The following is a 15058-nucleotide window of genomic DNA, read 5'->3' on the forward strand; positions in this document are numbered from 1 at the left end:
AAAAAAAATTAATCTATCTAAATCAAACCGAATGTACTCACTTGACATATCAGTTTTTAATAAAAAAAAATTTATAGAAAATGTATGATTAATATTTTTTCACCATTATAGTTTCAAACGAAGACCAGATATTGCTTCTATTTTTTTGTGAAAGTTAACAAGACATTTTGATTCTAAGATAAACTGAAGCGCTTTAATATAGAAAAAATAGGCGAGAGTGTTTCTCAAAAAACAGTTTAAATTCACCTAAAATATGGGAATAAAGTTAGAAATACAAAAATTACTTCATTTTTTTCACGTCGTTGAGGCCTAGATTATGACTTGAAGATTGTTGCTTGAAGATGTTCAAAAGCAGAGAATTTAAAAAAATATATGATCAGAAATAGCTAAAACATCAAAAACTAAATTTAAAAAAAATTAGACAATATTCTGCGGTACAAATGGACCCTCTTTGGAGAAAATATACACCAAATTTCACGTCACCTCATGCTAAACACACAATCACATTGTCATAATGCCATAACACTTTGGATGTTCTCGATGTGACACAATCTATGCTGAATAATTATTGTCAATCAAACAATGCCAGGCTGAGTAAACAGAAACACTTCCTTAAATACCCTAAACATGTGTGTTCTGGCATGTATGCAGAAAACCAAGTGGGAGTTGAATGGTGGGGAAGGGAGGGCATGAAGAGGAGTGTTGCAACATCTTAGAGTCTGGTGAGAGTTCTCTATTTCAGGTAGTGTGTCAGAAATATTTAACTAGACAGTCGTGAGAGAAAGAAAATTTCTCCCAAGACCTCTGGAAGTTTTGGTGAAGTCAGTGTGCATTGGGTTTGAATTTTTTTTTACAGGGATCAAACATGATTAATAATCTTATAATTATTGAAATTTCTTTACAATATCATTTAAATGGTTTTTAAATTTACTTTTCTGGAAAAACATTGTTACATATCATGCATAATACCATGGTGCTAAATACATATATCTTAAATATAGGAAGCATTTTGTGTAACCCTAAAATTAAAACATTTTTTTTTTAAGTTTCTTCTATTTTTTATGTGACTCTAAATTGTATTCCAGAACCTTTTTTCTATCATAGAGGTTTATGTGGCACACCAATAAGCTTAATATTTTTCACAATGTTCATATAAGTGATTATATATAGGTTAATGTGGCAACACATAGATGACTTTGGCACCAACATGCCTAAGGAATTTTAACATCAAAAACGATTGAGTGTTCGAGCAGTTAGCAACATCGTAATTGTCGCAACCAAACATTGCAGGAACTTTTCCAACCATAAATAACCACAACGGCAGAAAACTTGGGAAAAGAGTACATTCTAAATGGCCAAAATACCCTTATCACATATGCGCTAACAGTTCTAGAATGCGCTGCATAACATGTCTCCCTTTTTTTACGATTTTCCTATATTGTTCCAATATAGTATTTGCTCTTTCTTTTCATAAGTTCTTAACAGCTAGTTTTATAACTTTGATTGCAAACACTATTTCAAATTATCCGCTGAAAGTGCAGGGTGTCCAACCTACGTAAATGACAATACGCAATGTACACGGACAAGTAAATAGCCACAAAATCAAGCTTTTAAAATAATTTATTGCCAACAAACTAAATTATCATTGGAAAATATAATTCCAAAGTATAATATATTCCCTTTCTAATCAAAATGCCTACCCGTTTATACACCATTCCATAAATTCTTAAATATGTTCTTAAATATTTTTTTTATTTATTTTACCGGTACTATGTTTAAGAAATTTATATTTTAAACTTAATTTTTGACATTTAAATTTTTGACATTTAGGTTAGTAATTCAATCACAAGCTATTTCTCACGAACACGCGAATTTGAAGGTTGGAATGGTACTCGTTTTGCAATTTTTAAATGCAGTAAATTGGACCTATTCTTAAACCCATCGGATATAAGTTTATATAAATAATGTTTTTGTTTCCTTCAGGAATAAATTAAATTTCACAAATAACCCATAACTCGGTGATAGGCCTATGTACCTACAGTACCTATCACATCGTGTATTTTTATCTGAATATCTATCACATACCTAATATAAAGAGGTGAATAAGTTATTGCTAGTTTTGAATGTAGCTAACCTAATATAACTAGCCGTCCACACTATTTTATACAATTAAAAACGTAGCTAACCTAACTTAACCAACAATCAACTAGATTTGAAAGTATTTCAGAACCCCAACAGAGTCACTTTTTTGTAGAAATGAAAGTTTTTAAAGAACAACAAACTCTCAATTCTCTATCGGAATTGTGATTTCGCCAGCATATGAGGTAGCGGAATAATTTCAACAGTTTGTGACGTAATTCCGAGACACAATTCCGCTAGCGATTGTTCTATAATAAGGATTTGTAAATCTCTGTCGGAATTTTAACCATTCCGCTACTGGAAATATTCCAACAGCATCAAGACTATTGGCCCCGGGTGGCGGGATTGACAACTGTCAGGGATAGTTTCCGCGGGAGACGCGCTTCAATCTGAGGCCGAGTCTTAGAACAATGTTTACGGGTGAAAGCCAACTCAGCGTTTGTGACTGATGCACTCGCTGCGTTGCACTGCCCCATTCCTGGTTGGTGTTCGGCACGGTGCATGGCCTTTATTCCCACTACACACGCCTGGCTTAAACGTCGGTAAAACAAAACAGCCTGTGCGACTTGAGAGAGCACTGGTGGTTGCGGTCCAATCTATATGACCATGTATAAATATAAAAAAATGCTAATTTCATGTTTTATTTAAATACTTGATACCAATTTGTAAAGTGAACATGTCAGTTATCTATAGACACTGTAAATTTTGGTCACAAAAAAATTTGTTATTGTGAAATCGATCCTTGCAGTGTATAATTGTTATGTACAGGTGATATCGTAACGTTGCTGAGTTTGACAGGTGACGTCATTTGTAGAACATTCTCTATGGTGTAAACGTCAAGGTTGAAAAGTGTTTGATGAGGCCTAGCATGGATGAAGGGAGTAAGTGTTATTAATTGTTCGTGAGTAATCCGTCATTCGGGCAACAGTGTTGGTCCAGCTGGGTGAAGATAGGATAGCTGCCGTGATGTCGACGGCGCTGCTGGCCGCTATCGCCGTTATCTTATGCATATTATTCAGAATATTAAATGTCAACAGCCAATCTCAGAAACCCCTCCTCTTTTGCAAGGATTCCAGTTTTCTTGAAACAATTTTGAAGATTGCGCCGCTGCTGCAAGAACCGTAAGTGTATCTGCACTATTTAAGTGTTCGTTTATTATTCTTTATCGCTGTGCGGTGAAAGACTGGTAGCCCGGTCGAAGCCCTGGCCTTCTTATTTTCTAGATTTCCCTTCAGTTTGGGTCATGTTTTGCTGTGCCGTGGTTGTGGCGCTTGTGTGCTGAAGTGATGTGAAGTAAATTTCGCAGGTTTTTGCTACCATGTACACTTAGAGGTACAAATAACGGGCCCCGGCACTCCACAACAGTACTTACGATTTGGCATTAGCCCTTTAGCAAGTAGGTTCAACCTCGGTCTTCCATTAATCTCCTAAACTCCCGCGCTCATCCTACTCCGTCCCAGACCTGACCAAGAATGAGTGCCTCACACTTTGTGTTCTCTAACTCTTTGAACGTCTACCTACGGTCCCTCCATCCCTAGAACACTCCCTCACCAGCCTGTTGACGAAACCACCACCACCAGCCTTTCTTTCCACTTTCTACTCCCCGGCATGCATAACCCAAGGTCTGGTAACCAACTTGGATGACTCTGACAGTCACCTATGTTGGTACCCTCAGCTGTGTGTCAGTTGTAGACCGGTACTGAGGCTACGCACGCCAGCATCGGGCTGACCCATGTGGTGTAGGTATGCTTCAGCCTTCACCCTCCTGCCCATTTACTTACGGATCCTCCCAATCCCTGATTCCTTCAACACACACACACACACTCGCGCCCACAGATATTGATAACAATCCGCCTTCTGTTTCTTCATATAACAAATATTTTTCTCATTAATATAAATTTTGTAATATCTGAATATTTTTTAAACCTCCAAAACGGTGTTTTTGAATTCATACTGAATGCTGGAATATTCTATAGTGAAGGAGAGCAAGGAAGTCCTGGGTTAAAAAAAAAAAAACATTAATTAAGATATATTAAAGTAATAAAATAAAACTAAATTTGCTGAAATATTTATATAATAATTTTTAATTTATATTTTGTTTGTTCTTACACAGTTAAACAATACAATTTTTCTAAAATTCCTAAAAAAAATTCTGTAAAAAACTTATTAATAAAGCCAGAAATTTAAAAATGCATGATTGTAGGAGTCAGAAATATTAGCAGCATCTAACACCACCATTTGCTGATTTTTAAAATTATTAAATGGTAATTTTGTAAATTGCTATGGATTGAAATAAGTGGGCTTATTTGTTCAATTTATACTTGTACTAGCTGCAGTACTCGGCGTTGCCCAGGCTGAACACAGGATGGTATACTGTCCGCGAGTTAAATCAAAATGGATAACGCTATAAGACAGTGTGGTGGACATAGAGAAATGACACACAATTACTGTTTGTATGTCTGTGACCTATGTTTACTCATTACGATCGGTTGAACGGTTTAGAAGTTGATGCGCCGCAACGCCATCTAACGGCGAGTTGTGTAAAATGGATAGCATAAAAACCTTCTAACCTTCTCCATGAAAAAAAAATACTTCAATGTGTCAACTTTCATGGCGATCGGTCAAAGGGTGTCGGAGTTTATCTAATACATACCAACATCCATTTATGTACATATATAGATTGATTACTTGTGAGAGAGAGAGTGTGGTTGCCCCCCCCCCCCTCCCCCCATTTAAAGGTTGGTTTGTTTATTTTCCACAGCAAAAGCATATTTTTTATTGTTTTTCATGTTATAAAATTAAAGCCTATGTAAGGTGTACCAACTGGTATGTAGAAATTAAAATCTCCGTTTTGGATTTCTGCCTGAGGCAGGGTCTACGTGCTGATGGAAGAGGGCCGACACCCCTAGTAGCCGGCTGCAATGAGAACTGGGAACTTGGGGGGGGGGGGGGGGGGGGGGAATGGGAGTACCTTGGAAAAACTCGGGGGCCACTGCAACGTCCACGACATTTCCCAGTTGCGAAATATCCGTGGTTCGACCTCGCTGGAAATCGAACCCTGATCACTTTGGTGAGAGGCGAGTGTTGTGACCACTCTACCACCATGCCTGCTACCAATTGGTGTAATTATTTAATATAAAATTCGAAATTAATAAAAGAATTTTTTGATTTTGCACATTCATTGTATTAGAAGTTTGTCATAGTCATTTTTTTTTTAGTAGGTGATTTAATGAGGACAAATTCAAATAATTTGTATATATGTATATTTAATTTTGTGTGTAATTTATAACATTAGTTTTGTAGTTCAATGCATTATCTGAACTGATATGTTTGAACCAACATTTCTAGCCAGAACCATTGGAGGCAACAGTTTCAATTAGATATGGCAGTAAGAATTTGATTTTTTTTTTTTTTTTTTTTTTTTTAAGCTTGAATATTGGCCGTGATGGATAATGTTACGCTTTATAATGATTTTCAAAGCAGTTTTTGCGTGATCCATATTTTTAAAAAAAATATAATAAATAAAATCATTTGGTATGGCAAATTTTTCTAAACTATAAATCGCTAGAAATAATTTATTATGTAACAATATATGTTTTGACTTTTTAATTTTTACTGCATAATTTCCTAGATTTCCTTGCGCTATCTACTTCTGTGTTTTTTCAGAATCTAGTTAGAATTTTAAATATTTTTTTATACTTTTTTTAATAAATTACAACTTTCAACATTTCCGGAATTGGTAAATAATGTTGATCTAAAGTCTGTGCATTGTGCACCTTTGATGCTGCAAGAATACTCGAACCTAGAAATCGCTTAATAACAAATCATAGTTCTTCAATGTTCCTATTATGAAGCCAATGCAATTTGAGCGTTATAGCTGCGTGTGTCCGATCACCAAGATTACAAGGTACTTGGTTCACTGTTTGTTAAATGCTGGAGAGCAGTTATGTAATATTTGCCCTGTTCACCACGTGGACCAGGGGTCCCGGGGGTCTGCGAGGGACGGCCACGGGAGCGAGGCGTGTGCCGCAGGTACAACCCCACGCGGCTGTGGGGCTACAGCGGCCACGTGCAGACCATCGTGCACAGCATCATCGGGCGGGTGCGCTGCCCCTGGCCCCTGGGAGAGCGCTGCGAGCTGCTGCTGGGCGACGGCACCACGCTCACCTACGACGTGTACCAGCCGCTCGACCAGCTGCACCAAGGTCGGGCCTCCTCACTCACTGCTTCTTCCGACATATAACACTCGGACTGTGTAACTCTCGAGACAGGTTCCATCGGGAGATCACATCCTTTATCCAGTGGCGTAGCTAAGGTGACTGGCGCCCCTGGCCAGACTTGAAAAATGGCGCCCCCTCTTGGATTAAAACAGAGGAGCGTTCGTTAACAGCGAAACCGTCGCGGCATCGCCCCCCCCCCCCCCCCCTCCCTGCTCCGGCACCCCTGGCCGGGGGCCATCCCTGCCACCCGCCTGCTATGCCACTGCCTGTATCTACAGAGCTGAAACGCTAAACCTAACAAGTCATGTACTTAATAAAAATACAAACATTCCCTTCTTATCTGCAAACGTTGAAATATGTATTGAAGCATCTAAATGTTAGAGAAGTGCCTAGACATTTGCCTCAAAGAAAGAAGTTATTCAAATTAACTAAGTGGACTGCTGACAGGATAGACACACACATACATTAGCATGCCCACAAGTGACGTGTTGGCCCCTCAAATTTCCTGGAAACGTACTCTCCTGTACCAAAACGTTGTAAAGCCAAGACCTTGAAATGGATACTGGCTCATGAGTTGTGTAATTATAGCAGTTGCGCATTCATGGGTGATGTGACATAAGCAAGCCAGCTCCTTTTCTCTGCAAATGAAACCTTTCGTCGACTCAATTACTCGGGTCTGCAGCAATTAGGAAGTAGTCATGCATATCTACACTGAAATACATTTTTCTGTTTTTACTATGTATACGCTTACGTTTGACATTTGTAAAAACTTTGCAGTTGTTTGAATACTGCATTAGACAACTGTTATCAAACAACATGATCCTACCAATTATTAAAAGTTGTCATGAACATATAAAGTGCTTTAAATGTAAAATCCAACTACATTGGTTGATATGCAGTGTTATCCAACCACTTGACAATTATTGAAACCTGATGTTAATGGCTTCACAGCCATTGTCAAGGGTGCAGTTATCAGGAAAAACTATTTATTGAGATAAGGTTTGGCTCGATCTTACTTGCAGTATAGGGTAATTTAATTTCGAAATATTTTATCCCCTATAGACTTCTTACTACAGGTGCATTAGATTTTATGTTCTTGTGTAGATTTTAGGACTAAATATTTTAGCACCAGTTACCTGCTAACTATAATAAAAAATAATTAAGTGTTCATTAATAAAGTTTATATTGACACTCCTTTCATAAAGATCGCACAATAAAAGAGTATATTCTGTATTCCTGCAGCTAGGTAACACATTGGGCTTAAAGGGAATTAGGCTTCGCCAGCTTGCAATTTAAAATATTCTCATACTGCTTGCTTTTGGTCAATATGGCATAGGACTTAATTTTGACTATTTATTGAAGTCAAAACTTGTGAACTAGTGTGATTATCATGATGATGTAGTCGCCCATGTGAAATAATAGGTTATTTCCTTGTGGTGCTTACAGTCCTGTTAGTTAACATGTGGTTGCAAGGTAGAGGTCTGACAGATGTCATTTATGCTATGACATGCCAAAAATTGGGATAAATAGTTCAAAATTAGAATTATAGCAAAACATGGAAAAATCTAAGATGGCGGGGTGTAACTCCCCTTAACATCCATTTTCTTAGTTAAAATAATTCTTAAAGAAAGATTTAAAAAAAAAAAAATTAACAGTCTGCATATTACAGATGAGTGTTTGACTTTTGGGTCTTCGTTAATTCACTCTGGTGGCCCCTGATTGGCCACACAGGATGACTGCTCTATGCACCCAGAATGAGTTGCTCTGTGTTCTCCCTTCAAGAATACCAGTCGTACAAACATGGACTTATTGTCCGTCCGTAGGGATTGAACTCGTTGCGAGGGTGTAGCGCTAACCGTAGGTCCTGTGGGGCACGCTTGTCCAGTATGCCTGTTCACTACAGTTTCAAGTTGTTTTATCATACGAGTATTAGTTAATGTATCTCGTCGGCCAGCTCTGGCCGCCTTATCAGCTTCAACCTTGGCCTTCTGATAAGGTGGTGATTTGCCCAAAGCAGGCTCTGAAGATACATATTTGTAAATACTGCATTCAAGCAACTAACATGTTAGGATGTTTATTAATTCAATTTAAACCTCGTCTTGCAAAGTGTAGACTTGATTCTTCATGTCCTTAGGAATTTAGTTGGTACATGCATTTAGACTAATTTTTTTAATCTTTCTTTGGATTCATGCCAATACTGGTATAAGTCTTAAATATTCATAGAAATATTAGGCTTTCCATGGAAAGTTTATTTTTCATCAGGAAGATACATTTAAAACCATTTTATTTTTGTAGTTCTGAGATAATGTCAACCCTTAAGCCAGAATTGGGATCTAAGTTTACAAGCCCTTCCATTTTGTCCTGTCCACGGTTGCCCACCCACTACTTTCATCGTGTCTCTCTCTGCTTTGACACTGTCCCATTAGTCTTGGCTCTTCTACATCCATCATGCAGGCTTGCCATGGAGTCTGCATCTCATTAAGAAGTGAGCAAGCGATACGAGAAATATATTACACTTTACTGTGGTACTAAAATAAGCACCTGGAAAATATTTTGCAGGGAACATCTTTGAGTCATAGTTTTGTCGCATTGTGTGCTCTTGGAGGTCAACTTGTGGTCGTTCAGCCCTGACAAGGCAAGACGGGTGTGGTTAGTCGCTGGGGAGTTGGCAGCCCTGTGATTTGGTCGGCCTCTCTGCGTGGTCTTGTGCTTGCATCCGACTCCTGGAGACATCCTGTGAGCGACTCTGGTTGTGCATAACTTTCAAAGAGAGTGTCCCTCTCCTGTTTGGTCGTGAAGTAACAACGAGTGGGTCGTGAGAGAGATTCCAGAGGCCTCCGTGCGGGGATTTACCGCTGGGCCTCCTTACTGGTAATTGCTGTTATGACCAAGTTGAGATAAGGATGTTAATGAAATGACTTAATTTATTTAGGAGCACTAGTGGGTATCCAAGAAGTAGTTTTGAGTCCACTTATATGTCGTGTGTTTTCCTGTGCAGTTTAAAACACCTGATGTCACTTGTTTGCAGATGACGTGACTCTGGCCATCTGCCCCGGTATCGGTAACACCTCCGAGAGTGTGTACATCCGCACGTTCGTGCACTACGCACAGTGCCACGGCTATCGTTGCGCCGTGCTGAACCACGTGGGCGCGCTCCAGAGCGTGCCCGTGACGGCTCCTCGCATATTCACCTACGGTAAGTCCGAGTGCGCCCGTTTGGCTTCGTCCGCCAGGAGGGCGTAGCCAGGTAAGGGCCAGCGTTGGGTTTAAAGTCGTGCCTCACAAGGTGATGTAGTTGTGGTTTACCCGTTACACACACGGCTCGTCACACAGCAGATATGTCTAACATCTCTCCAAGGCCGGTTTTATAAACTACGCAAGAATTGCAACAACATAAAAACGCAACACGCAAGACTATCACAGTTGTTTATGAAGTAACAAAGTCACAAGACGTCTCCAGCCAGATAATTTGAAATTGTAAAACAGTAGAAAACATACTTCCTCCCCAGGCCTCTTTCGATAATTCATGGTTATCATTAAAACATATGTTTTGTTATTAATGAAAATGTCAATAATTTTTTTTAAAAGTGTTATAGGACTCATTAAGTAATAAAAAATGAATGTCCTAAAAGAATCACATAAAATCTCAAGAAGATACTATTGTTTTGATATAAGTATTGAACCTATTTATGAAAAATATACAGTAGGACAGTAACATCATGCGTGGTTATAATTTTCAGTACTCAAGCTTTTCTTTTAGTAGTTTTCTTTTGGCAAGGAATCGCAAGCAGTTACAGGGACTGCCAAAACCAACACACCATGGATTTATCGAAGGGTGGTGGTGAAGGGGTGGAGGGGGGGGGGGAAATCAGACGAAAGACATCATTGACCATCCTCCCTTGTGAAAGAGGTTGGGTTGTGAAAAGTACCCCCACCCCCTTCCTGTGGAGTTATGATGATGGGCTGTGTGCTCATATGTTCATAGAGACATCATGTCAGCTGTCAGATCTGAGAAGCGTCGTCGCTACGGCCATGGGGAGTTAGTGTACCGTGTCGACCTGCTGGGTCTTTGAAAGCTCTTTGTGATTTGTATTTACAACAGAGAAGAAACGCAAAAAGATTTCAGATGGAAATTTCATCGTAGCTTTGATACAAAAAATTTGATAGATCCTATTAATGACACAGGATATCCATAATTCAATGGTATATTCTAAAAGTTTAATTTAGACTATTTACAACTAAGCATACATCAAATTGAACCTAGTTGTTTCTTTAAAATGTTCAACATGTTAAAATGTTCAACATGTGCATCTTAAGTTATACGGCACACACCCAACCTAAACTCCAATTCTTCCCACACTTTGGTTATCACGTCCGGAGTAACGGAAACAAGAGCCTCTTCAGTTCTGTGTCTCGACTCTGGCAAATAATTAAGTTGCGGCAGAACGTAGACACAATCTTTTATAAAACCCCAAAGGAAAAAAACTGCATGGCTTTATGTCAGATAAATGTGGAGGCCAGTGAAAGAGCTCTATGTCTCGACCATTACAACCAATCAAACGGTCAGGGACTTGGACTTTCAACCACTCTCGTACAAAGAGATTCCAATGGGGAGGGGCTCCATCCTGAGGCCAAATAAAATTTACAGGTTCACCCTCTACTTATTGGGGAAAACACCATTCTTTCACGTTGCAAGTGAGGAAACAACAAAGCAGTGTTCTTGCATGTGCTTATGTAAAATTGTTTTGAGTTATTCTTTGTGACCTTAAATCAACACTATACAATGCTTATAGTAGATACTATTAAATTTTATAACTGGGACAGTACTTTATGGACATAACTATATTATTCTTGGCAAATTAAAAACTGAAGATTAAAGATCAAGCTATGCCTGACAGTATTTTAAGTCGTTTTAGCGGCAATTTCTTATCTTTGATGCTGTGATACAGCAGGAAGTTCAAGAACTCAGCTGTGCTGATATGTGCTCATTAACTAGAGCAACTGTTGTCTCAGTTCATAGTACATTAGCTTTCATGTATTTTCTTTTATTTGTTTATTATTTTTTTTTTCTTCTCACTGGAGCTTTGCTCATGAATTTTCATCACATTTGATTTTGGCCATATGATACTACAGCAGAACACTGTTATACCCCCAAAAGTTATAGTTTCTTGCATTGCACACCAATTTTCGGTGGTCCATATGATTCTCATGTAGGCCTGTGCTAATAATACCAGTTTAAGTGAAGCATGTATCAAATCAAATTTTTAAAATATATGGAAAGTCAAATTGTGAATATTTTTCTCTTTGAAGGATTGTAGTAAAAACAAAATTGTTTTAAGTTTGTAATGTTTGAAATGATTAGGTGATTAATGAGCCCTATGTTTAACATCATACAATAAAAATTATAAAATACCTAACAATGCATAAGATAAATATTGAACATTCATAAAAGCAAATGGTGTGCCACCTTTTTATTTTCTTTAAGCAACCAAGTTTATTCAATGAAACGTATACAACACAACTCACTCTCTCTCTCTCTCTCTCTCTCTCTCTCTCTCTCTTTCTCTCTCTCTCTCTCTCTCTCTCTCTCTATATATATATATATATATATATATATATATATATATATATATATATATATACATACATACATACATACACACATATATATATATATACATATATATCTATGTGTGTGTATGTATGTATATATATATATATATATATATATATATATATATATATATATATATATATATATATATATATATATATATATATATGTATATATATAAAATTCATGCACTAATTTTAGTCTTCCATTGTTTGAAAGCTTTGCAACAAATGCGAAGCTTCACATAAGACGCAAAGTTTTGCATCACAACTGAAGCTTCAAATTGTATAATTAAAAAGAACTTTGAATGATTCTCTTAGCTGAACCTTCACACAGGCCTATGCCCATGTACTAAAGACAATTTTTTATTTTGCATTATAATAACATACAAAGGACATTAGTTATGTTAATGAAATATAATAGCACTTTTTAAAAAGTTAGTACCTGTATAGTTACCTAAAAGTTAACACTATCACTAAGAGTCTAAATATTTTTTTTAGATCAGAAAACAGTTAAAACAAAAATTTCCTTTTTATAAAAATTTTTAGATCCCTTCACAGCATTTAAGCATTTTGGCGGTATAGAAGCACAACTTACCAGCTTATTTTTTGATTAGGCTTATGTCAGCAGTGGAGTCCTTAGTGGCCGATGCAAGGCCGGCACATTTGGGAGGGAACCAGTCATGACGAACCAGACCAACTTCTGCCAGGATTGATGTGATTTTGGGGAAAAACGGAAAACTAAAATAAAAATGGTTGGACCGAGTTCTTGGCAGTGGGTAAAACCCTGTTGATATGTTACTTAAAAATTTAGACTAATTAACTAGGATAACTTATTATGAATACAGGAAATTTTATTAATTGCAATATTTTTTTATGATCGTTTAAATGTGTTCGCCATAACATGAGTTTTATCTTACTGTGTATTCAAATCCATTTTTTTTTTTTTAATTATTTTACATCCAGCAACTAATTTAAGATGGTAAATAGTTCGCTTTCTCAGGATCAATGCGCTCCTTGCTAATGGTGATACTGATTTGTGTCATGGCTTTGATAGGATGTGCAGCTTTCAGAAAGAACCAGCAATACACATTGGTTTTGGCAGGTATGTTCCGCGACAGCTGTGTCTTGCAGCTGGAGTCCGTTGCTTTATATTAGATGACTCTGGTTTGTCTCTAGAAAACAGATCATGGCAAGTAACTGTCATGCATACAGAGTGACACAAGAATTTCATTGATGGCAGTTTCTCAATAACTTTATGTGCAGTACCAGTTTAAAGTTTGAATCAGGAATTAATAAAAGAATGTGTGTTAAAGAGAGGACTGTGAATTTATAGTTCAACAGAGTATAAAAGTGTTTACCACTGTTTATACTGTACATATATTGTTTTTGGGAAACAGTCAATCATTTTAAGTGCTGGTGTGCGTATTTGGTTGTAGTGACTGTTGGTATTCAGTTACCACAACAGATGGAAAACTCTCATCTTGCCAGGGAAACCTGGAATACCTGCAACATATTTGCCCCTGATGTTACGTGGCAGCCTTGCAGGAGGCTGCAGGAAGTGCAGGAACATCACGACTAGGTGTGACGTGTGGACTGCAGTGGCCGCTGAGGAGTCTATCACACGACCAGGCTGTGCTCTTTCCTTATTAATGTGATTGTAGTGAGTTCAAGCAAGCTCTAAGTGCAACAAACTTATTCAAGCTGAGTTAACAGCGTGCAGATAAAAGTGGTTTAATGGTTTTATTGCCTTGTTACAAGTGCATTGCTTGAGTTGGAGGCCGTTAAAACAGGTAATTTTTGTTTAAAAACTTGAGTGAATGTTCAGTGTTGGTGTGGGGTCTCGTCTCGCACCTCGACGCCAGCCCACGGCGACAGGCGTGACAACTTCAGCCAGACTATGCGTTGCAGGGCACACCGGGGACTTTGGCGAGATGCTGACCCACATCCTGGAGAGGAACCCCAACACGCACGTGGTGTGCATCGGCTTCAGCCTGGGCGGCAACCTGGTGACCAAGTACCTGGGCGAGAGAGGCCGCAGCAAGCCACGAGCCATCATCGGCGGCATCTCCATCTGCCAGGGCTACTGCGCCATCAAGTGAGTAGCCCTTCATATTGGTTTACTAGACTAGAACAACTCCATCTGCCAGGGCTACTGCGCCATCAAGTGAGTAGCCCTTCATATTGGTTTACTAGACTAGAACAACTCCATCTGCCAGGGCTACTGCGCCATCAAGTGAGTAGCCCTTCACATAGGTTTACTAGACTAGAACAACTCCATCTGCCAGGGCTACTGCGCCATCAAGTGAGTAGCCCTTCATATTGGTTTACTAGACTAGAACAACTCCATCTGCCAGGGCTACTGCGCCATCAAGTGAGTAGCCCTTAATATTGGTTTACTAAACTAGAGCATCTCCATCTGCCAGGGCTAATGCGCCATCAAGTGAGTAGCCCTTCATATTGGTTTACTAGACTAGAACATCTCCATCTGCCAGGGCTACTGTGCCATCAAGTGAGTAGCCCTTCATATTGGTTTACTAGACTAGAACAACTCCATCTGCCAGGGCTACTGCGCCATCAAGTGAGTACCCCTTAATATTGGTTTACTAAACTAGAGCATCTCCATCTGCCAGGGCTAATGCGCCATCAAGTGAGTAGCCCTTCATATTGGTTTACTAGACTAGAACATCTCCATCTGCCAGGGCTACTGTGCCATCAAGTGAGTAGCCCTTCATATTGGTTTACTAGACTACAACATCTCCAACTGCTAGGGCTACTGTGCCATAAAGTGAGTAGCCCTTCATATTGGTTTACTAGAGCCAGGGCTACTGCGCCATCAAGTTAGTAGCCCTTCATATTGGTTTACTAGACTACAACATCTCCATCTGCCAGGGCTACTGCACCATCAAGTGAGTAGCCCTTCAAATTGGTTTACTAGACTAGAACAGCTCCATCTGCCAGGGCTACTGCGCCATCAAGTGAGTAGCCCTTCACATTGGTTTACTAGACTAGAACATCTCCATCTGCCAGGGCTACTGCGCCATCAAGTTAGTAGCCCTTCATATTGGTTTACTAGACGAGAACAT

At 38.7% G+C, this 15058-nt stretch overlaps 1 protein-coding gene across 1 annotated transcript in view; it reads left to right on the forward strand.

Moving 5' to 3' along the window:
• The first annotated feature begins 2948 nt into the window (after nt 1-2948).
• LOC134535067 (abhydrolase domain-containing protein 2) overlaps nt 2949-15058 on the forward strand; it is a 28611-nt gene continuing 16501 nt past the window's right edge. Inside the window, exons 1-4 of the mRNA XM_063373910.1 lie at nt 2949-3260; nt 6172-6344; nt 9388-9555; nt 13884-14070. Coding sequence (XP_063229980.1) covers nt 3106-3260; nt 6172-6344; nt 9388-9555; nt 13884-14070 — 683 coding nt within the window. The 5' untranslated portion in view covers nt 2949-3105. The remainder of the gene's footprint in view (nt 3261-6171; nt 6345-9387; nt 9556-13883; nt 14071-15058) is intronic.

Source organism: Bacillus rossius, chromosome 8 (genome assembly GCF_032445375.1).
Source record: "Bacillus rossius redtenbacheri isolate Brsri chromosome 8, Brsri_v3, whole genome shotgun sequence".
Taxonomy (NCBI): Eukaryota; Metazoa; Arthropoda; class Insecta; order Phasmatodea; family Bacillidae; genus Bacillus; species Bacillus rossius.